Source organism: Halichoeres trimaculatus, unplaced genomic scaffold (genome assembly GCF_033239565.1).
Source record: "Halichoeres trimaculatus isolate MK-OKI-2021-1 unplaced genomic scaffold, fHalTri1.1 fHalTri1_scaffold_9, whole genome shotgun sequence".
NCBI lineage: Eukaryota > Metazoa > Chordata > Actinopteri > Labriformes > Labridae > Halichoeres > Halichoeres trimaculatus.
In genome coordinates this window covers 16806214-16825977 of record NW_027437188.1, presented here as the reverse complement: position 1 = coordinate 16825977, position 19764 = coordinate 16806214, and the positions used below count along the sequence as shown (strand labels likewise).

General features: G+C 40.4%; 1 protein-coding gene across 2 annotated transcripts in view; it reads right to left on the bottom strand.

Annotated features, from left to right (window-relative positions):
- Nucleotides 1-6311: 6311 nt before the first annotated feature.
- Nucleotides 6312-19764, bottom strand: part of limk1a (LIM domain kinase 1a) — a 52602-nt gene continuing 39149 nt past the window's right edge. For both annotated transcript variants that reach the window (XM_074679677.1, XM_074679678.1), the window contains 13 exons: nt 17814-17923; nt 16506-16721; nt 16104-16209; nt 15740-15951; nt 15221-15407; nt 14884-14970; nt 12473-12604; nt 12296-12355; nt 11801-11866; nt 11234-11405; nt 11064-11119; nt 10129-10286; nt 6312-9895 (listed from right to left, as the gene is read on the bottom strand). In XM_074679677.1, the coding sequence (XP_074535778.1) occupies nt 9727-9895; nt 10129-10286; nt 11064-11119; nt 11234-11405; nt 11801-11866; nt 12296-12355; nt 12473-12604; nt 14884-14970; nt 15221-15407; nt 15740-15951; nt 16104-16209; nt 16506-16721; nt 17814-17923 (1731 nt within the window). In that variant the 3' untranslated portion in view covers nt 6312-9726. The remainder of the gene's footprint in view (nt 9896-10128; nt 10287-11063; nt 11120-11233; nt 11406-11800; nt 11867-12295; nt 12356-12472; nt 12605-14883; nt 14971-15220; nt 15408-15739; nt 15952-16103; nt 16210-16505; nt 16722-17813; nt 17924-19764) is intronic.

Below are 19764 nucleotides of genomic sequence, written 5' to 3'. Positions count from 1 at the left end.
CACTTTTTGGAGGAATTATTATAAACAACGTTCCACCCATGACGTAGTTCATCTCAAGCAGCAGGACTGAGAAAAGTTCAGGTTTCTTACCTCATCATCTGGTCAGAGGATGAGGATTGATCAGAGGGAGGAGAAATTTCAGCATGGACATCAGATGGAGGCCAGAGTCACATAGAAGAGGAACAGAAACAGGTTTGTCAACATGGTGTAAATATATCATCTTAAAGACACAGAAAATAGCGATTATATCATAACCTGAGTTCAATTTCTGGAAATATCCCTAAAAATCAGCAGGTTCATACAGCTGTAACATGTGGCACACAAGCTTCATGTGTCAACGACATTTTGTTTGGCACCTGGATGATCCGGTCTGAGGATCTGAATGATGTCATTTATTTTTTGAGGGAATGAGACCCTACTGCTTGTGTAGACATGCAGGATAAAACAGGTTCTACATCACCGACCAGTTACAGACATACTTTGCCTCGGGCTTTGGTTGTGTATGAAAATTTAAGGTAAGAAATGTATTTCTAGTCGAGTTGTGTTTATCTGAATATTTCAGACCTACCAGTCATCAGATATCTGGTGACGATCTCCAAACATGACAGGAGGTAGGCCTGTCACGATTATCAATAAATCAATTAATCGAATGATAAATAAAAACGTCCTCGGTAAGTTTGTCAGCCTCGATAAACTAACACATGCGTGCGTGTTTGTTTTCCTCCTCTCTTTCGACCAAAGAGGCTGAATGAGAAGATTGCTCACTACGTCTATCTTTCCTAACATCGGGGTGCATAGGTTCTATAGCGGATTAAGCAGATTTATAGCGGAGTGAGCATCTGTGCGATCTTTGGGGTGAAGACAGGGCTGCTCCCGCATACACACGGAGAGAGCTGAAGCGAGCATCCTGAGGGGTAAGGAGGAAACACGCTAACATGAGTGATGGCACGAAAGATACAGTTCTTAAGCCGCCTGCCACAGTCCCAGTGTGGGAATATTTTGTTTTTTATCAGAATGAACAAAGTGTGAGCTCATGAACACCAACGAGATGATATGTCGCATTTGTTTGAAAACAGTGGCGACGAAGAAGAGGAGGGAGGTGCAGTGGAGCCTTGTTCTTTGACAATCCGCTCTTACTGAGGCTTTTGGTCTGCAAAGTAAATAGAAATAAAAGCGCCAAATGGTGGGCGCTCAAAGACAGCTACATTGCCAAAGAAATGCAGCCCTTCAATACGGTTGAAAGCCAGAAATGTTAAAATGTTTGACAGACAGTACGGATTGACTGGGAAAAATGACATGTTACAAACAATTCAGGAACTGTATAAACTCCCTTTTATTTAGGCTATAGTTTTTATTGTTGGGTTTTTTTTTGGAGTTTCGTTTTTTCTTTAGAGACAGGGTCTATGTTTTATTGTTTTTGATTAGTATTAATTATTTTCATTGACATGTATTTTTTTCTTAAAGAGAGTCCATTTCATTTTCATTGTATTTTTTTTCTCTTTCTTGTTTGTTAAATTTATTTTATTTTTTTGTTTAATTTATTTCATTCAAAAGATCCTGACCTTTTAATTACAGTTAAATAAATCAATGAATAAATGAAAAAAAAATCAAAATAATATTGACAATAATATCGTTTATCGACAATAATATTTTGGAAAATTATCGTCTAGCAAAATTTGTTATCGTGACAGGCCTTACAGGAGATCACAGATAAGGTTGAGAGATGTCTGTTTGAAACCCAATACCAGGTATCCATAACAATTCTTCTGGCGATATCAATTTTTTTCCTTTGCACGGAAACTTTTTAGATCTTAAACACACAAAGTTACAGCATGCAAGGTGTCTAAAAAATTCAAAACTGTTATCCAAGTTGCCTGTCCCATGACACTTGCTGGCAGCGCTCCAAATATTGTTCTCTGCTTTAAACATCTCCGGCTGTGAGCTCGCACAGGTGAGCTGCAAGTAAAAATCTGTGATGTCATCAAAGCCTCTGCCATCATCCACTTCAGGAGCAGCAGAACTGTAACAGCTGGCTGGCGCTGCTTAAGTTCTCCATGTATATGGATGATATATAATGTATGAGCTGTATATTGCTGCTCTTAAAAACAGAGTTGGCATAAGCAGGCAAAACTCCAGATGCACTTTGACTGGGATTACGGTGGCAGGATGACATGTAAATATGCCTCCTGTGCACTGTTTACAAAGCAAACAAATGAACAGATAAATAAACCGGCAGTGATCACAACTCGACAAAAATGTCTACTAAAGTAAACCTAAAACATCTCATTACTGAGGTCATGTGATCAACGTTAAATTCCTCTGCTGTGCTATAATAGCCACTTGCTTGACTTGTTAATTTTCTTGTGGTTCATCTCTTGATCTACACGCTGAGGTCTTGCGATGCTGTCAGAGAAGCCGCAGGCAGCAGCGAGGATGTTAGCTTCCCTCCACAAGGCTTTCCCTGAGGAATGTCAGCAACTGCTGACTGTGCCACCCATCCACACCACACTCACTTTCCTACCGGGTGCCTTCTGCTCTTTGTTTATAAGTTGAGACTGGGTTGGTGTTGGGAATTCAAAAAGAGAAAAAAAAGTGTTGCTTTACATGTTCATCAGTTGAGCTTTCTAGATTTAATCCCCAACAATGGCTTGCAGGTGGGTTCAGAAGCTTAGAGCATAGTATGATGACAAGTAAGCGTGACACTTTACATAAGATAAACATCCTGACAGCTACGTGACGACAGAATCATAGGTTTAATTTCACAGGAAGTTGAAATAATAACAGGCACAAGTGTCAGACATTGGAAACCTAACATTTGAGCATATCAATCTGTTGTAGAACCTGAAGACAACACTGCACTGATGTTCAAGGTGAATGACGTGGTCTCCTGTTCATAACACTTCATAAAAGCCTAAAACACTCTGAAACATGCTAAACGGTTTTGAGTACGTCTTCTTCTTCTTGTCTGAAAATGGACACTTTCATGGTTTCTGGTTAAACCAATGGAGTAATATAAAGTTCTATTTAGATCTGGTCTTGTAATTCAGTCATATGTCTACAAATAGCACTGGAGCATGAGTAGAAAGGACCAATAGGACCTAGGCTGTGGCTTATGTTTGCAATTTAACATTACCGTTGAATCGGACATACACATCACCACATGATCAACCAATGTTAAAGAGCCAGATGGAGATTCAGCTCTATCTTTGTCAACGATCTAATGGGAGTTCATTCAAACTCTTACTTTCTCCTTGGTGTGTTTGTCCCAAACCCTCTACACCACAGGGTAAAGGTTTCATCAAACCAGATGTTTTAGTGTGACTACAGCCTTTTTTGTGCTCCATATCATGAGACTCCTGTGACTGAAAACACACGGCTGCTTTTCTTTCCAGGAGCTCATATGATAGGGGCAGGCTGGGAGCTACCAGTGTGTTAAGATGTGGTGAGAAACAGGCAATCTGCATTGGTTACAGACAGAAACATGAAACTACAACTCTTGGATGCCACCAGGCTGGCTTACTGCAAACTTTTAACCACAGCTAGCTCAATATACCAGCTGATTATCGTAGATTTAGCTTCTGTGTGGAAAGTATTACAGAGGCTAATGATTTCTCATTGTATACATTAGGATGGGACAAAATACAGCACCAAACACAAATATATCTTTTTAAAAACAATATGGACTTGACTTTATGACTCCTTGCAGTGAGGTTAACTTTATTTCTGTATAATGTATAATTATTAATTTTCACATCAGTAATCGCTAAATCAGTGCATTATGCCAATATCGTGGGCTATGCATCATGTAGCATATCTTATCCTATTGCATCATATCTTATGTTACATGTCCAACCCCTGACTTTTATATGGGCCAATAAACAGGAAGATTAAAAAAAACATGATGAAACAAAGACAACAAATCTGCCGAACAAAGATAGATTTGTACTCACTGGTTTAGAACAACTAGGGTACATAAAAAATGCCAAATCAATGCATTGTTCATGTTTTTTAGTCAAGATATACCCATTGGAAAAAGTAAGCTTGACATGAAGTGTCATGTTTAATGCATGCACCTGCACATTTAACTCAGAATTAAGGATACATTTAAAAATAATACATCATTTTACATGTGTTGGGTGTTTGAGGCCCATTGTTTATCAATATAATAATAACTAAGTAGGATTTAGGTAGGATTTGGGCACCTAAATTGTAAGTATTGAAAATGTTTCAATGTCTTCAGTAACAAAAGCTCCTTTGACCAAACAAACTGATCCAGAGCTGCTGGTTTTAGAGTAAATATGCAAACAGTGTGCAGGCCTTCAGTCCATCAGTGAAATACAGCTCTATCTTTTGGTGGTACAGAAATAGTTTAGTGTGGTGAGTCTTGGTACCACTCTTGCATAACTGCAGAATTACAGTGTGCTGCCGCCGTGTCCCGTGTGGAGCTCTGGCTGCAGGATTTTCAGGGATTTTCGTCTAAGGACGAAATGTACTCGCTGGCGAGTGAAAGTGTATTTTTCTGCACCATTTTCAGCATTCGTACTCTCATGTTGGACACAAATTCGCGTAAACAGATCCGATATATGGTGAGCGACGTGTTTGTGTGCTGGTCGGCTTCGAGTAATGAATAAAAACACGGTTTGAAAGGGGAAATCTCTCCAGGTGTAATTCAAGACTTATACGAGCATCACTTGAAGAAGGAGACACAACATCCCTCATGCAGTGTCAAATATTACTCACCGTGGTTGAACATTGCGGAGCGAAACCGGTGGTTGCTGGACGAATTTTCCATCTTTCAAAGTTTCACTGAGCTAGCGCCGATGGCTGCGACCTCCTTTTTCCTCTTCTTCGTTTCCCTCTTCTTTTCCCCTTTTCTTCTACTTCTTTCTCTTCGGTATTTCCTTAATTTCCTCCCTCAATCTCCACAGAACTGCGGTGAAATGACAGTGTGTATATTGCGTTTGACCGGACAAACCCGTCCCCCTGCTCGTATGTGTGAGTATGACTGTTTGGTAGCAGCACGCACACATTCACGCGCACAGAACGCAGCCGTCCTAAACTGGCGAGCACAGTCAGGCCGGTGACGTCACGAGACAGCAGCCGTTTCAGCTGCAGCAGCAGCAGCGTGGAATGAAAACAATCGCACGTGGATGTGATGGGAGACAGGTCACGTGCTGCACCTGTACGAAAGAAGCACCATTTCCTGGCAAAATTCACGACAGTTGACAGGGACACAGTTAAACAAGTATTTGAATGTTCAAGTATAATTTCAAAAAAATAAAAAAACTTAGTCTCCTAAAACTTATATCTCATAGGGTTGATACCATAATTGTCGTTGCGTTAGAGAGGTTTAATCATTTCAGCTTTAACCTCATCCACAAAAATTCTGCAGTTTGTGATACTTCTGTTTATTTGCAAATAATTATTCTAACCTACAGTTTTCTATTCTTATTAAATAAAAGCCCTTACAGAAAGAAACTTCACCGCACATTTACTCAAGCAAGCAACTGTACCCCTGTACCTGATTGTAATACAAAGGTGAAAGGTGGTTTATTCTTCAGTAAAGCAGAGGCCTTCGCTTGAGTTATAACATTTAACTTCTTGATATGTGTTTCATGCTTAAATTTTAGTTGATGAAAAAAATTAGCGTTTGATTGAACTCTTTTAAAATCAATAGACATCTGCCATCGCCAATGTTTAAATAGTAGTAATCTGATTCCATAACAATATAGATTTTATAATATCATCAAGTTTAAACTTAATTCAAGATAAACTTTTTAGATACTCCTGTACTTTAAAACGATTGTTTTGAGAGCAAGACTCTTTTTTTTTTCAATTAAGTTGCTCTACAATGGATTGATCATCTTGCTTGAGAAAAGAGTCCTTTTGTTGTTCCGACAATGATCTTGTGTGTATTTTTTACTGTGAGAGCATGAATGACCTTTGTGTGTACTATTATTTTTGACTATACTTTGACATATTCCTATTTTACTCTAAAAATCAAATAGTGACCTCTGGTGGTGAAGTCAAGCTATTTCAATTCACCTGTCCTGCTCCGAACTCAAGCATATACTTAGGATACACTGGTTTCATGACACAATGCCTTTTTTCGTCCTTCTGTGGCACAAACAAATTTTTGAGCTGCTCTGGTCTGGCAGTCGCAGTGTGAAGTTAGTGGAGCCAGTTCTTGCCAATGCTGGAGCTGTCAGTGCATTTAATTCACTAATACGAGTCACCAGGTGTCGGAGAAACAATACATGAACAAACTCGCTCAGTGTGTTTTAGAAGCAACAGTTTTATTTTTAGCTGTGACAAAAGGAAAAAAACAGTTGCCTCCTCATAGTCTAAATGTTCACGTTCAGGATTAAAGTGCAGAATTGTTTTCACAGCTTGTGTAAAAAATTAAATAAGACAAAAGAGAAATATAATATTAAATTATCAAAACTGACAATGGTGATCTGGAAAATATAAATACAGAACAAGATGAAATCTCATACAACACAGTATCAGCAATGGTATTCAATCCACTTGAATCAGGCTTGCACTTATGATACATTAAAAAAGGAAATCAGTTCACGGTTTCGTCGTTGGCAAGGCTAGCTTACAACAAAGGCACAGCATTGTTCAGAGGTAAAGATCCTTTGCAAAGAAGTGCTGCGGCGACATTCTCAGTGATCATCAACGTTTCCTCACAGTCACACCTAACATGCTTCACATGGCTCAGACCGGACTGAGAGACAGAAACATGGCAAAGCGTTAAGTGTGTACAGTGCATGCCCGCAGACGAACACATTAACTTGGAGGGTAGGGGGTGCTTGTTTTACAGAAGCGTATTTTGTGTTATCAGCCTAAACATTTACAGGTTACATGCCCTGTGAGTTTCACGGTTACTGTTAAAAGCTGCTATCTTGTTAATCTGCTGTATTAACTGCATTAAGTGACGTTAGCTCCAGAAAAGTGCGGCCCTGAGCCAAAAGAGTTGTGAAGAAGAGGTGAAAGTGAGAAGTGAGACAGTTTAAGTGCTATTTTATCGGAAAGACCTGCAGTGGTTGCAGCCTCTGTGGGCAACACATACAAAACCAAGCAGTCAGAAACAACACAGGACATCATTCACAAAGGACCAGTCTGTAGGCAGCAGGCAGAGCTAAGAAAGATCATCCTCTTGGAAACAGAAAAGTGACCATTTTAAAAGTGGTTTTGTTGGTATTTGAGTTCTGTTTAACTTTGAAATATAATTGAAGTTATTTCTATTGATGGTTTCTGATGATTGTGTTTTTAGAAAATACACAAAAATCAATATGAGCGATCAGAAATGTTGCCAAGAGGATGTATTTCCCAGATCCCATTTTACATTTGAAAGGCTCTATCAGTGTCTTGCATTCATATAACAACCTGAACCGACACAATTTATTCCTTATCACAAGTTAGCCCAAGAGAGGAAATAAACAAACATGGCTTCAACACGCCATTCAGTTAAATAGTGCAAATTAAAAATCTATACAAAAAGATTTCAGTGGTAATTCATATAAGTGTAAAAAACAGATGCTGTGTTTTTTTCTCATTTCATTTTTAGCCTGGCTTTCTCTGTTGACTTTTTTGTCTTTCACTCTTTTCTTATCTAAAACAGCATTATCTAAAGAGGAGAAAGCTCGTTTTGGAAGCTGAGCCAACCTAGAACAACACGCAGCTTGAGAAAAGTAGAGCAGGAAATTAAGAAAACAGTTTTTTAGTTATAGAGAAGTTTGAAAATAGAAGGTGCAAGAGAGAAACTGAGCATGGAAGAGATTATTGTTAAGGGAGTGCACATATATATGCAATGCACGCAGACAGGAGTTAAGACAATTACATATATATGAGTGATATTTACAGCACACATTTACATGTAAACAAAGAGTGGGCTGTCCACTGGAAGGGAGACAAATACAAGAACAGAGAGCTGACATAATGAGGCAGTACCTGGTGATGAGTTACACCTGAATCACTGTACAGTACATAAGATGAGAGTAAATTGACTGTCACTTCCTGTCAGGCCTAAACCAAACTCCACCCCTGATGAATGGTTTCTAAAAATACTTGGAAAAAAGTGGGCTGGAGCGCGTGGGCAGCATGGGAACATTAAAGAAAGAGTCTCTCTGTTACACTGATTATTAGAAGATTGTATCTTCTATCTTTTACAAATGTAATCTCATGACATTAATTCCCACCTGGCTGATTTTTTTTAACCCTACATGACATGTTTGGTCAATTTCAACTCCAAGGAAAACAGTTTTATTTTGAAGTATATTTAGAGTAGTAATGTTAATGTGTTTTTATATCGTTTAGTTAGCAGCTCAAAAACACATTCTAGTGGTCAGTATCTCTGAAACAACAGATAGAGGGATTTCTTTCAAACTTCTCACCACAGATGGCGGTGATAATTATGCCCACATTTGTTTTAGTGAATCTGAATTTAAAGATAATTTTACTCCAGCAAACCATGAGCAGTACTTGAGAACTCTGAAATCTCTTTGAAGATGGAGGACAATGATATTATGTAACATTTACTGTGTTTGAATTGAAGGTAGGGGGTAATTCCTGTTTATGCAGTTCTTCTTGTTCTCAAAAGCTAAAAGCTCCAAACCTGTCACCACGGCGACAGCATAAAAAATACTTAAAAAAAAAAAGATAAAGTTTGGCTGAGCCCTATTAATTGTAGTCACACTTGAACTCTCCTTAATTTCAATTTCACTGATCAGCCAATAAAAATATGGCAATGTAGCATACGTATATAAAATATGTCTTTACATTTACAATATTTAAAACATTTACAATGTCGCCAGCTATTTACAGTGGTATGTTTTCAAATGGATATGATGCCATGTCAATATGAATGAGAAAAGAGCTCTTGAAATTGAAAACAACATACCACATGTATGCAAAAAATGTGTACCTCAATGTAAAGTCAGTGCTACACCATACGTGTTGGAGAGGGGCAATGCCACAGACACAGATGGATAACGAAGCTTACAACCACACAAGGTCAGAGTGACACGATGAACCAGGACTCGACCTGACAGCATTATTTACGGTCATGCACACTTCAGTGGGCTACTTAAAGCTTAAAAGGTTTTGTTTGACCTGTACACATGGACAGCAAGTGGATCTTACACATTTGTTTCTGAAGTCTTTGACACACTCCTCTCCTTTGTGATATTCAGAAGTTCAGAGTTCATATCCAAACTAAAAGCAAAACCAAACTCACACAGAAACACCTGCAAACACACGGCACAATGTCCTCTGTACAGGCCTAGAGTGAGGAGGCTGAAGATTTGCTGTAAGTTGTTTTCTGCTTAATCCACATGAATATACACACTACAGTAAGTACAGTAAGGTATCCTTGAATGGAATGATTGCTAAGGTTAAAATCTACACACATCATGATTTGAAAGTCGGGTTTGATTGCATATGACATGATCCTCTGAAGTTTTGCCCACAGTAGAATCAAGCTACCGTAGTGAATTTCTCTTGATTTGACTTTAAATGTGTGTGTGCGTCTTGCACAGGAGGTTCTTGAGATCCTCACTCTCCCCCTGAGTCTACTCGTTTAGCCTGAGCCAGCCAACGCCCCCAGCATCTGCCTCAAATGTGAAGGAGTGTTTACACAGCTCCAACCGAGCAACCAAGGCAGGAGATTGCTGCCTTTTTGGGGTTAACGCTAACTTCCCACTCCCCTGGTTGCGTTTGGCCCTACTCCGGTTGCTCAGGGTGGGTGTGCAGGCCGTTTTCAGGGCGTGTGCTGCTGTGGTTTTCCCAGAAGGCCTTGTGCAGCTGGTCCAGTTCAGACATCAGGGGTAGGCCGATGTCCAAGTGCATCTTAAGATTCTCCAGCCACTCTTCCAGTTTGGAGAAAGCAGGTCTAAAGAGAAGAGGGCAAGAATTTTAGCCTTAAATGATTTTTAGATCTTTTCACTTTCATATTTTGTCATCATACAAACAAAAGTCCCAACAGGAGTCTGACTAAACTACGTCAGGGTTAGTTACAGCCCCCAGATACAAAGCTCCCCAAACTTCAAGGGAGAGGACACAAAGTAAGTATTATTTTATGAACTGTCCCTTTAGGTAACATTTCAAATTAAATCAATGTCTGACCGTTTGTCTGCATCTAGATCACAGCACACAGCAGCCATGGGGAAGAAGGCAGGGGGACAGTTTGGGGGACAGTAGTGTTCCAGGAAGCCAGACACATTAAGCCCAAAGTCCATCGCCCTGGGTAGGTAGTCTGGGTCGGCGTTCACCCTGCCAATGATCTGGAAGGAATAAGAAAAACAAAACAAAAATGTTAAAGATAGAGTTGTCAGAGTAGAAAAGAGAAGCATCCTGTGCCAATCTGCTGGAAACCAGTAAACCCTCCAAACTGAAACTGGTCCTTCCCAGAAGACCACAACTACCGTTAGTCTGCCTGTCAGAAGCCACATGAAGACAGCACTGCTTTTCAGCTCTCTCTAATCCCTTCTCTGTTCTCTGGTTAATGGTGTCCATCTGGGGAAGTCATGCTCCCAGTGTCTGAACTAAACTGTTGAGCCTGAATTATGTGGGTAGTTTCTGCGCCAGGCCCAAAGCTCACCACACACTGGTGCTGCATTTTGATTTAAGGGAAAAAAAACTTTTCTAGTCTCCAAAATGCTCTGTGCAAAATGAGGAACTTTGGAGAAGCAGAATTTTTCCCTCATAAAATGATCGAGATCCTTTTACCAATATTTGAGAGGAGATAATGCTGTGAGTCACAGAAGTATTTAGTGAAAAACCTTTCAAATGCAAAATGAGCCAAATTAAAGCAAAACCACAAGGTAAAAAGGAACGACCAGCAGTTTAATGCCAATGGAAATCCTATTATATTGTTGCTGAGCAGGTAAAAATCAATGAAAATCAAAACTGCTGAGTCATCCTGCTTCATCCAGTTCTAATGATAATGTGACAGGGTAGCCTTTTTCCACAAGCATTAGCATTAGCATTAGGAGAAATGATGAAGTCTTATCAGATCAAACTGTGAAACTTTATTTGTCCTGAGTGTGAAAGCTGCTCACCTCGCAGAGCATAATACCAAAGGAGAAGATGTCTACTCGCTCGTCGTAGCTCTTCCCTGAAAATATAAAAGAAAATTTCATTCACAATCAACTTCTACAGTGATGAAGTTTGGTGGCATGGTCAATAACTTCTTGATTTTACTGAAAATGGCACAGTTTGAAGCTCATACCATGGATCATCTCAGGAGCCATCCAGTAAGGGTTTCCCACCACTGTGTACCTCTTTCTACGGTCTGGCTTCTTCAGGCCGGACAGTTTCCCCCCCTGAGACAACTTCTCCTCATGTTTGTCGTCCACCATGAGCCGAGACAGCCCAAAGTCTGCCACCACAACAGTGTTGTCCTACACAGAGAATGACACATTTTACCAACTGTTACTGCTTAACTTAACATTTGACCCAAAATCACAAAAGAATGTGGGCAAAGGACTCAAGTTTTAGTCTGTATCAGGGAACTTAAAGTATCTCTAGACTTAATTTTTTTCTGGTGTTGTCATATGTTTACTCAAAAGTACAATACTGCATTTGTTGGAGTCATGTCAGCTGGAATTTTCCGCTGAAAGCCACTTGAGAAGAGTGTGTTTTAAGAAGGCTCAGCTTGTCACAGTCCCTGCTAACAAAGCCCTCTTTTGTTTTTGTATTTGTAAGGCTGCAGTGCATGACAGGTGCAGCATGTTAAATCCTCAAAGAAAACATCCTGTATATGCTTTGGTATGTCCAGGAATACTCAGGCTCCTACCTCTCTGACCAGGCAGTTGTGCGAGTTGAGGTCCCGGTGGATTATGTTCATGGAATGCAGATACGCCTGAATGACAGATAGATGGAAGGATAGGAGGGCACAGAAAAGCAAGAGGGAAAGAAAATAAAGACAGAAAGCTTTTAGTGGTGATCTAAAACACATGCAGGAAGAACAATCCTTCCTTGTTGCTTTGCATGAGACTCATTTTGTGAATACAACATCCAGACGAGAACAACATTCATCATTGTACATAGGTCAGCGGGAACCATGAAGAAGCTATTGTCTAATCCTGAAGGAATTCATGCTGTCATCTCCACAGAGAAGGACCAAAGTTTGTGGGCAATATAGCTAAATGGCTGCAGCTCACTAACATGACCACTAGAGGGAGACAACAGCGACGAGACAACTAGAAACTCAACATCTTTCCTTACTGCTGCAACATCAGGAAGATTCAGAAGGCAAAAAACAAACTTTTAAAGCATACTTGTAACCTACCATGCCAGCTGCTATGTCTTTTGCAAAACTGACTCGTTGGTTCCAGGGATAGTTGTTGTCCTGTAGGAAAAACAAATGTAACACAAATGGTGATCAGTTACTGACTTGTAAAAGCACTAAGACATGCATTTTAACACTGGACTCATATTTTTGTATTAGTTTACGTTTCAGTCTCACCATTTTCTTGATGATTTCCCTCAGAGTGCCTCCCTTAATGTACTCTGCGATAAAGTTGAGTCTCTTGTCCTTGTAGAGGACGCCGATGAACTTGAGCACGTTGGGATGATCAAGACAGCGCATAACCTTTACCTGTGGATGTGATAAAAGTTACATTTAATAGCTGCTGTGAGTCCAAGCTGCTTTTCGCACTTGTCGTCTATCCATCATTGGAGAGATGCATTTCTATTCTCATTTCATTGTTAGCCAATATTATTTGACCGGCAGTTGTTTTATTTTGATTTATTTTACAAATGCCACCAGAGTGTAGTTCAGCCTTTGGATAGAGGTTGTTTATTTATTCAAGACTCAAAGTTTCTTTGTTAGCACACAAGAAGGTAAACTGGTTGTGCAGTCAGGGTATTAGCATCCCATAAGTTCAAACTATAAGAAACATTGATAAAAGGCAGGGGTGGCCAACTAGTCATATACCAAGAGCCACTAAAATTGCAGTGGTACAACAAAGAGCCACATCACACACGTAGTCTTACAAACGCACTTCCTCTCATACATAAATGAAATGACATAAAATGAAAATCAAGACATTTCCAATTTGAAAAGCAAGATTTAGTGGGTTTGTAATGGTGTTTAAATTTGTACTTGGAGCCTTGTCAAAGACAAATTTCTTTTTTTAACTGCAGAAGAGACAAAGTAGAGATCTATAGGTCTATCTACCTACCTATCTATCTATCTATCTATCTATCTATCTATCTATCTATCTATCTATCTATCTATCTATCTATCTATCTATCTATCTATCTATCAGCGATTGAGAGAACCACATGCAGAGAAGAGAAACTGAAACTTAAGTGACCTGCACACCACTACCCATTACAATATATTTATATATATCTTTATGAATGGATCGAAGAGCCGCACACCAGAAGGCAAAGAGCCACATGCGGCTCACGAGCTGCAAGTTGGCCACCCCTGATATAAGGCAAAGCATTTGTGTTGGTTCACTAAAATAGGCCATGTTGCATGCAGTTCTGAGACATTCCAGGGGGTGGCAGTAGAGGGCAACTTGACATGCATCCATTTTTCAGGTTAAGTTTTAGCAGATTTATAAGTATTTCCTAAATTTACAAATAAACTGCTACATGTATTTGTTTGGTATTGACAGGAGTTTTATACAAATTAGCTTTTATTCTATACACAGACACAGTCTTTAAAGCTTAAGTTGAGCCTGCTGGCTGCATACAGTAGGTTTGAATAAACAGACAGAAAGAGAGGGGTCCCAATCTTAACATCAAGTTAAAAACCTAAAAACAACAAGCTAATGTATGATGAAAGTTTTCTTCTGTTAAGAGCCCTGTTAGCTTCAGTTTACTGGTTTTGTTTCCATTATGTTGAGACAAAGCAAACTAGAGAAAGTGGTTCAAGAGGTTACAAGTAGCTCTTCCACCGTAAGACACCTTATGAAATACTTCCCCCTCAAGATCCAGCTGTACAGGAGGAGGAGACTGCTCCCTGTTACGCACACATAAATCTGAAGTATTACCCCTCAAATGAAATATGTGTGAAACATTTTTTTCCAAGCTTCACTGGAGAGGCTGCGAGCTTTCAAATGAGCTCACACGAGAGTCAGTAATGTTAGACTCGAGCTGCCGACAAACAAACAAACAGCAGGCAGCAATATTCAGACTCATTGTGGCTCGGAGGGAAGGAGGTGGTTTTAGAAGCTCCTTCTTCTCCATACTGGTCCATACTTTAATTACAAAGCAAAGACTCTGTGTGCTGTTGTAACCTCATATACACCCAACACTGATTAGCTTGGCAGAGCAGGAACAGTTTTCCAGGATTTTAAACATACCAGTTAAAAAAGACGATTGAGTCAAACTCAGGTCAATGTAATGGCAACAATTACGCTGCTCTACACCAAAACTTGTCTGTATTCATCTGGTTCCCAGATTAAGGTAAGAGGGAGAGGAAGACTTGTGTACGTTGGTGAGGTCAAACAAAGCCATCCATCATTTTTTTTAAAGAAAAACTTTTTGAACTTCCTCTTTTGGCTTCATTCAGCGCTTTTTAGCATTTTCTCATTCAGACCAGAGAACTCATCCTTTTTATTCAGTCACCATGCCCTACATAACAAACAAGAGGGATCTAATTATAACTCTGAGCAAAAAGAAACATTTACTTTCACTTCCTCTGCACATATTTCTTCAACGGTTTCTCAGTGCTCTCTTTTTTGTGCAGACATTTCTGCTAGCAAAAGATCTTTAGTAATGTCTAAAAATGTATGGATGTATTCAAGGAAATCATTTAAGAGTTATTTTTATTTATAGTGTGAGGCGAGTTCTGAAAACAACAATCAGTGAATCTTTAACTCCTAAATAATGAAATGTCCATAATTGTTTTTCTGAACCCACCTCTTTCAGGAATGTTCTTTGAGTCTCATCATCAAAGCGAATCAACTCTTTCATCACCATCACCTCCCCCGTCTCCCTGTGGGTGACCTGGAACAAAACACACAAGTTTGTGAAGCTTTCATCCCACAGTCTGTGTGTCAGTATAAGAAACACATTTCAAAACTCCAGTAGGAGTAATAACTATAAATATTTCATCTTTTGTCTCTCCACAGATCCTCTACTTGACTCAGCACTGCCACCTTCAGGGCAGTTTCAGTATGACTATGTATGGATCAATGTACTGCACACACACACGTAATAACTATGCTGGTATCAACACATGCAGAATGTGTCTGACCTTGATGGCCTGCCCGAAGCAGCCCTTCCCCAGCACCTCCCCGTGGATGAGGTCAGAGGGCCGGAAGATGCGGTGCGTCCGGTTGGAGACGACTCGGAGCGACTCTGATCGATTGATGTCCTTCCTCTGGGAGACGGGGGATGCTGCAGTGCTGGAGCCTGGTGACTTATCGATGCTGTAGCTCCGCCTGGAAGAAGACAGGAAGAGAAAGCAGAGGAGGAAAAGGGAAAGGAAAAACGGGATGAGGAGGACACAGTGAGGGAAGGGATTAATATTTAAACACTGTTTGCTCCAACATGAAAAAAATCATTGATGTTCATCAAAGGCCTAAAGACCTTATACACAAAACTGAGTTATTCTGGTTCTACCTGGGTTAAAAAATGAAATAAAAAGGCTGCAATGTTCAGCATAAAATTTTTAATGTAAGCATTTATGAGAAAACAGAGTATTGAAGAGCCTCTTTTTGGTGCATTTCTACACTTAGATATTCTGTCATGCATGAACATGTTATTGTCTTACGTGATGATTCGGGATTTCAGGTTGCTGATGTCAGGAATGGGAGGCTGGGTGATTGGGAGGATGGGGCTGGGACCTTCAGACAGAGGAGTGGACAGAGGGCCGTCCACCTGCTCTTCTGTGGATGAGGAGCCTCCCTCCTGCCCCTGACTGTGAGGGTCATGCTCAATGGTGAGCTGCAGCAGCCGGCTGGTCTCCTGGATCAGCAGGTCAATCTTGACAAGTACAAAGAGATGCGTATTGTTGGCAGTTTGATACTGAAGCTTTATGACACAACTTCTTTCTCCCTCTGAGAACTCTGTCAGTGAGATTTTCTTTTTCAGTGAAGTCAAATATTTCAGCTGCAGTGTGAGGGCGTGGTGGATACCTCATCCAGAGGGACATTGTGAATGGGCGTCCCGTTGATCTCAAGGATCCTGTCTCCAACATGAATAGAGTTTTTCACATCTGGACTAATGCAGTCTGCATCCACCCTGAGTACAATAGAAGAATAAGCAAATGCATTGATGAAGAAAACCTTTGTGCACACAATGAAACATTTTTCATTTGGACACAGACTTTAGATCTGATATGGTTTCTGCTCATTTTAATAGCAGTGACTCAGATTCCTGCTCATTTCCTTTTCCTTCCTCTCTATTGTAGGTTTTAAATGGATCTCATCCATCAAACTCTCCATTTTTAATCCACTCTCCTCCATCCTTTGTCCTCCATCATGTTGACCTCTTTAGACTCAGTGTTCTTGCTACCTTAAACAACAACAAAGACTCACTGTGAGACTCTGACGGTGCGTCCATGTTCAGGACTGAAGCCGTTGGTTGGGCTCAGAGGTTGGTCGATGGCCACAGAGAAACCTCGCCCCCTGCGCCCGTTGTTTCCCTCGGCGGTGGCCGGGATGGACACGAGTGTAACAGTGTGAGGGATCCGTGAGCATGGCGAGTCAGGCAGGGACACAGGGGTGACGATAGTCTGGTAGTAACAGTGACCGCTGCAGCCAGAAAAAAAGAAAAAAATGAATGGAAGAAGAAGGGCAGTTGTTAAAAAAGTGAGGCGAGTGAATCAGATATTTTAGGCTCTTAAACTGTCCAAACTATCACAAGGGAGACATCAAGCTCTGATTGCAACAGCATCACATGTTGTTGATGAGCTTGGTTTGAGGAAACACTGAACTGTCATTGTTTAGCGAACACGAGGCTGCTTCCTAAGTTTAAGACAATTTTTCCAAAAACATGAATACTGTGAACATGAGGAAAACTCTCTAAAGAAATAACTTAAAACAAACACATCAGGCTTTAAACATTCCCAAACAACTTCTAGTTTACAGTGCACACTTTCAACTGAAGCAAACCAATCTGGTAAACCTAACTTACTTTAATGATGTGAGACAATTTCCATATCAGCTTCAGCTTCCACTCAGAGGAAAGGACAAAGACTGATCTGTCTCTACGCTTTGTTTCACGTTCACTAATGTTTGAAGCCTGAGGCTTGTGATGGTCACACTCATGACCCTGGAGCCACACAAGTCAGGAACAACCTGAACATGACCCCTAGGCCATTAAAACATTAATTCCCAACAGTTTTCTCTGTTAACCTCTAAAAACAACCTCACACTGGATAATGTCTTTATCTGCTGGACAATTAACTTTTCAAGGCACCAAAGTGTTACAAAGTGTTTTAAACACTGGGTCTGCGCACGAGGAGTAAACTCTTGTTTCTGTGTTTTAACAGGGATGTTTTAGGCAACGCCACAGTTTGTCATAACGTCGACAACAAGTCCTTTGAAGCTTAAAGTAAGAGGCATAATTTTCATACTTTGTCAGTCATCTGCAGCATTAGCCTCTTTTCCTTTTTTGTAGCTCTGGTTAAACTTCAAAGAGGTTTCAGCTGGATTAGCTCTCTGCAGGAGAGGGGATTAAGAAAACTAACCAAAAGAATAAAAGTTTGGTAAATTAGAAGGGAATGTAGCACACTACAGGCTGCACAGGCTTTGATGTTCCAGTATTAACACATTAGAGTGGTTTCTGACTGACTATGACATTTGGGTGTCAAACTTCTCTTAAAGTGTTACACTTAAACTCACCAGTACAGTTTGGATCTCTCCACCAGAGCGTATGTGTCTCCATCACCAATGAACGCCCTGCAGTTCAGACAGGTGAAGCATTCTGGGTGATATTTCTGCTCTCCTGCGACCTGTCAGAGAAAAAAAAAGGACAGATTTGAAATGACATTCTGCTTCTTTCATGTGAAAACTCAATGTACTACAATGTCAAAGAGGGTGATCCACACTGACTCCAGGCTACAACAGCGTGTTTGATGTGACTGGGACAACAGGCAACATGATGCTGTGCTGACTGGTCACAAAAGTAGGGCGAGGTCTGGCAACTGAGGGTGAAAATAAAACTGGTAGATTGAATTTGCTGCAGCCAGATGCTCCTGCAGAGCTCAGGGTGGTTTACAAACAAGAGAGGGGAATTGAATTAAGGCCAAAAAGACAGAGCGGGTAACAAACAGATTCATCATCAGGCAGATCTGAGGATGATACAGCAAGAGGAGGTTTACAGCTATGGGCGTTCTTCAGACCAAACACAGTGAAAGTGGTCAAATAAATCACTTCTACTGTTGTTTTTTTAACATCCCACATAAAAACCTCGCTTCACAAGACCCTGATCGACTGACAAATCAATAAAGAAGCCTGCACTTTCACATATCAACATCGACCCCTTTTAACTCCTTCAGGTAAATCTGCACCCTTCCATGTTAATGACCCACCCACTCTCACACCTAATGACCTTCAGTGCTTAACATGGAAACTCATGTTTAATCATAGGAGCCCAGTCCACCAGCGCTTTCAGCTCTCCAGAGGCCTGAGGTGCTTGTGGTTTTGTTTTGTGCTGTGAGTGGCAGAATTTTTTTGTGGGAGTGGGCCCCCTGTCAGCTCCCCGCAACTGCAGTGATCTGCAATGCTAATGAAGTCTAACAGGAGTTGAAGAGGCATGCATTGATATATGCTGAACAAAGAAAAATCAATTTAAGGCCAACACAAAAGAGGGAATTTGAGGAATTTATATTGAGCAGTCTGGTTACTTAAAGAGAAAAAAGACATTTGCACCACTTGTTTTAAAACAGGCACGTAAGAACAATGATGCATTATTCAGACAACACTTTTGCATCGTTTAAGTGTAATTTGTTTTTATCTGCAAAACCGGTTTATGTACTCCAAATTACAGAGGGGCAGACTGTGAGCTCATGAACACAGCGTTTAAAGTAACAGAAAAATGAAAGCAGAAATTAAAATCACCCAAAGGAGAAGGAGCTCCCTCTAATCGTGCATTAACTGAAACAAAACCCAGAAATCTGAGACTAAAAGGAAGAAAACCTGAGGATCAAAGAATCAATAAAATCATTATGTGCGGCCATATGTCTGCAGCCCCACCCTTCTGGGAGAACAGCAGTGAAACCACAAACACACAAACAGATAAACACAGGCTGTGAGCCCCCCAGGCCACCGTACAAGAGTATTAATTAACTTCTTTTAAATGTATTAATCTAAGCAGATCCTTTAAGCCTGATCGAAAAACACACCATCACTTGGCTTTGATTCAGGGTGTGCCAGGACATCCTGACTTGATTTTATCATTCTAGTTTCTTGTGTTTTTGGAGCTTTAAAAGCACATAAGTGGCCTGGAAAAGACTCAGCTGCAAATAAATGATTTTTCTCCTCCTCCTTTCTCTTTCTCACTGTTTTTGTAGTTATGTGTTATGTAGACAACACTCAAGAGGCAGAAAGAGACAGAGAGAGGAGAAAACACAGATGTAATAATGGCCTTGGTAATGGACAAGAGAGCAGGCAGCCGTAGGCCTTATTGACCAGCTTAATGTCTTTATTTCTCCTCCATGCAGACTCATAAAGAAGGCATAAACAACACTGTAGCACATCCCTGGTGAGTGTAAACAACACATAAGAAAAAACTAAAGTATAACAAACAGTGGATGAGTGAAAGGAATCTGAGGACTTACAGTAAGACGACTGT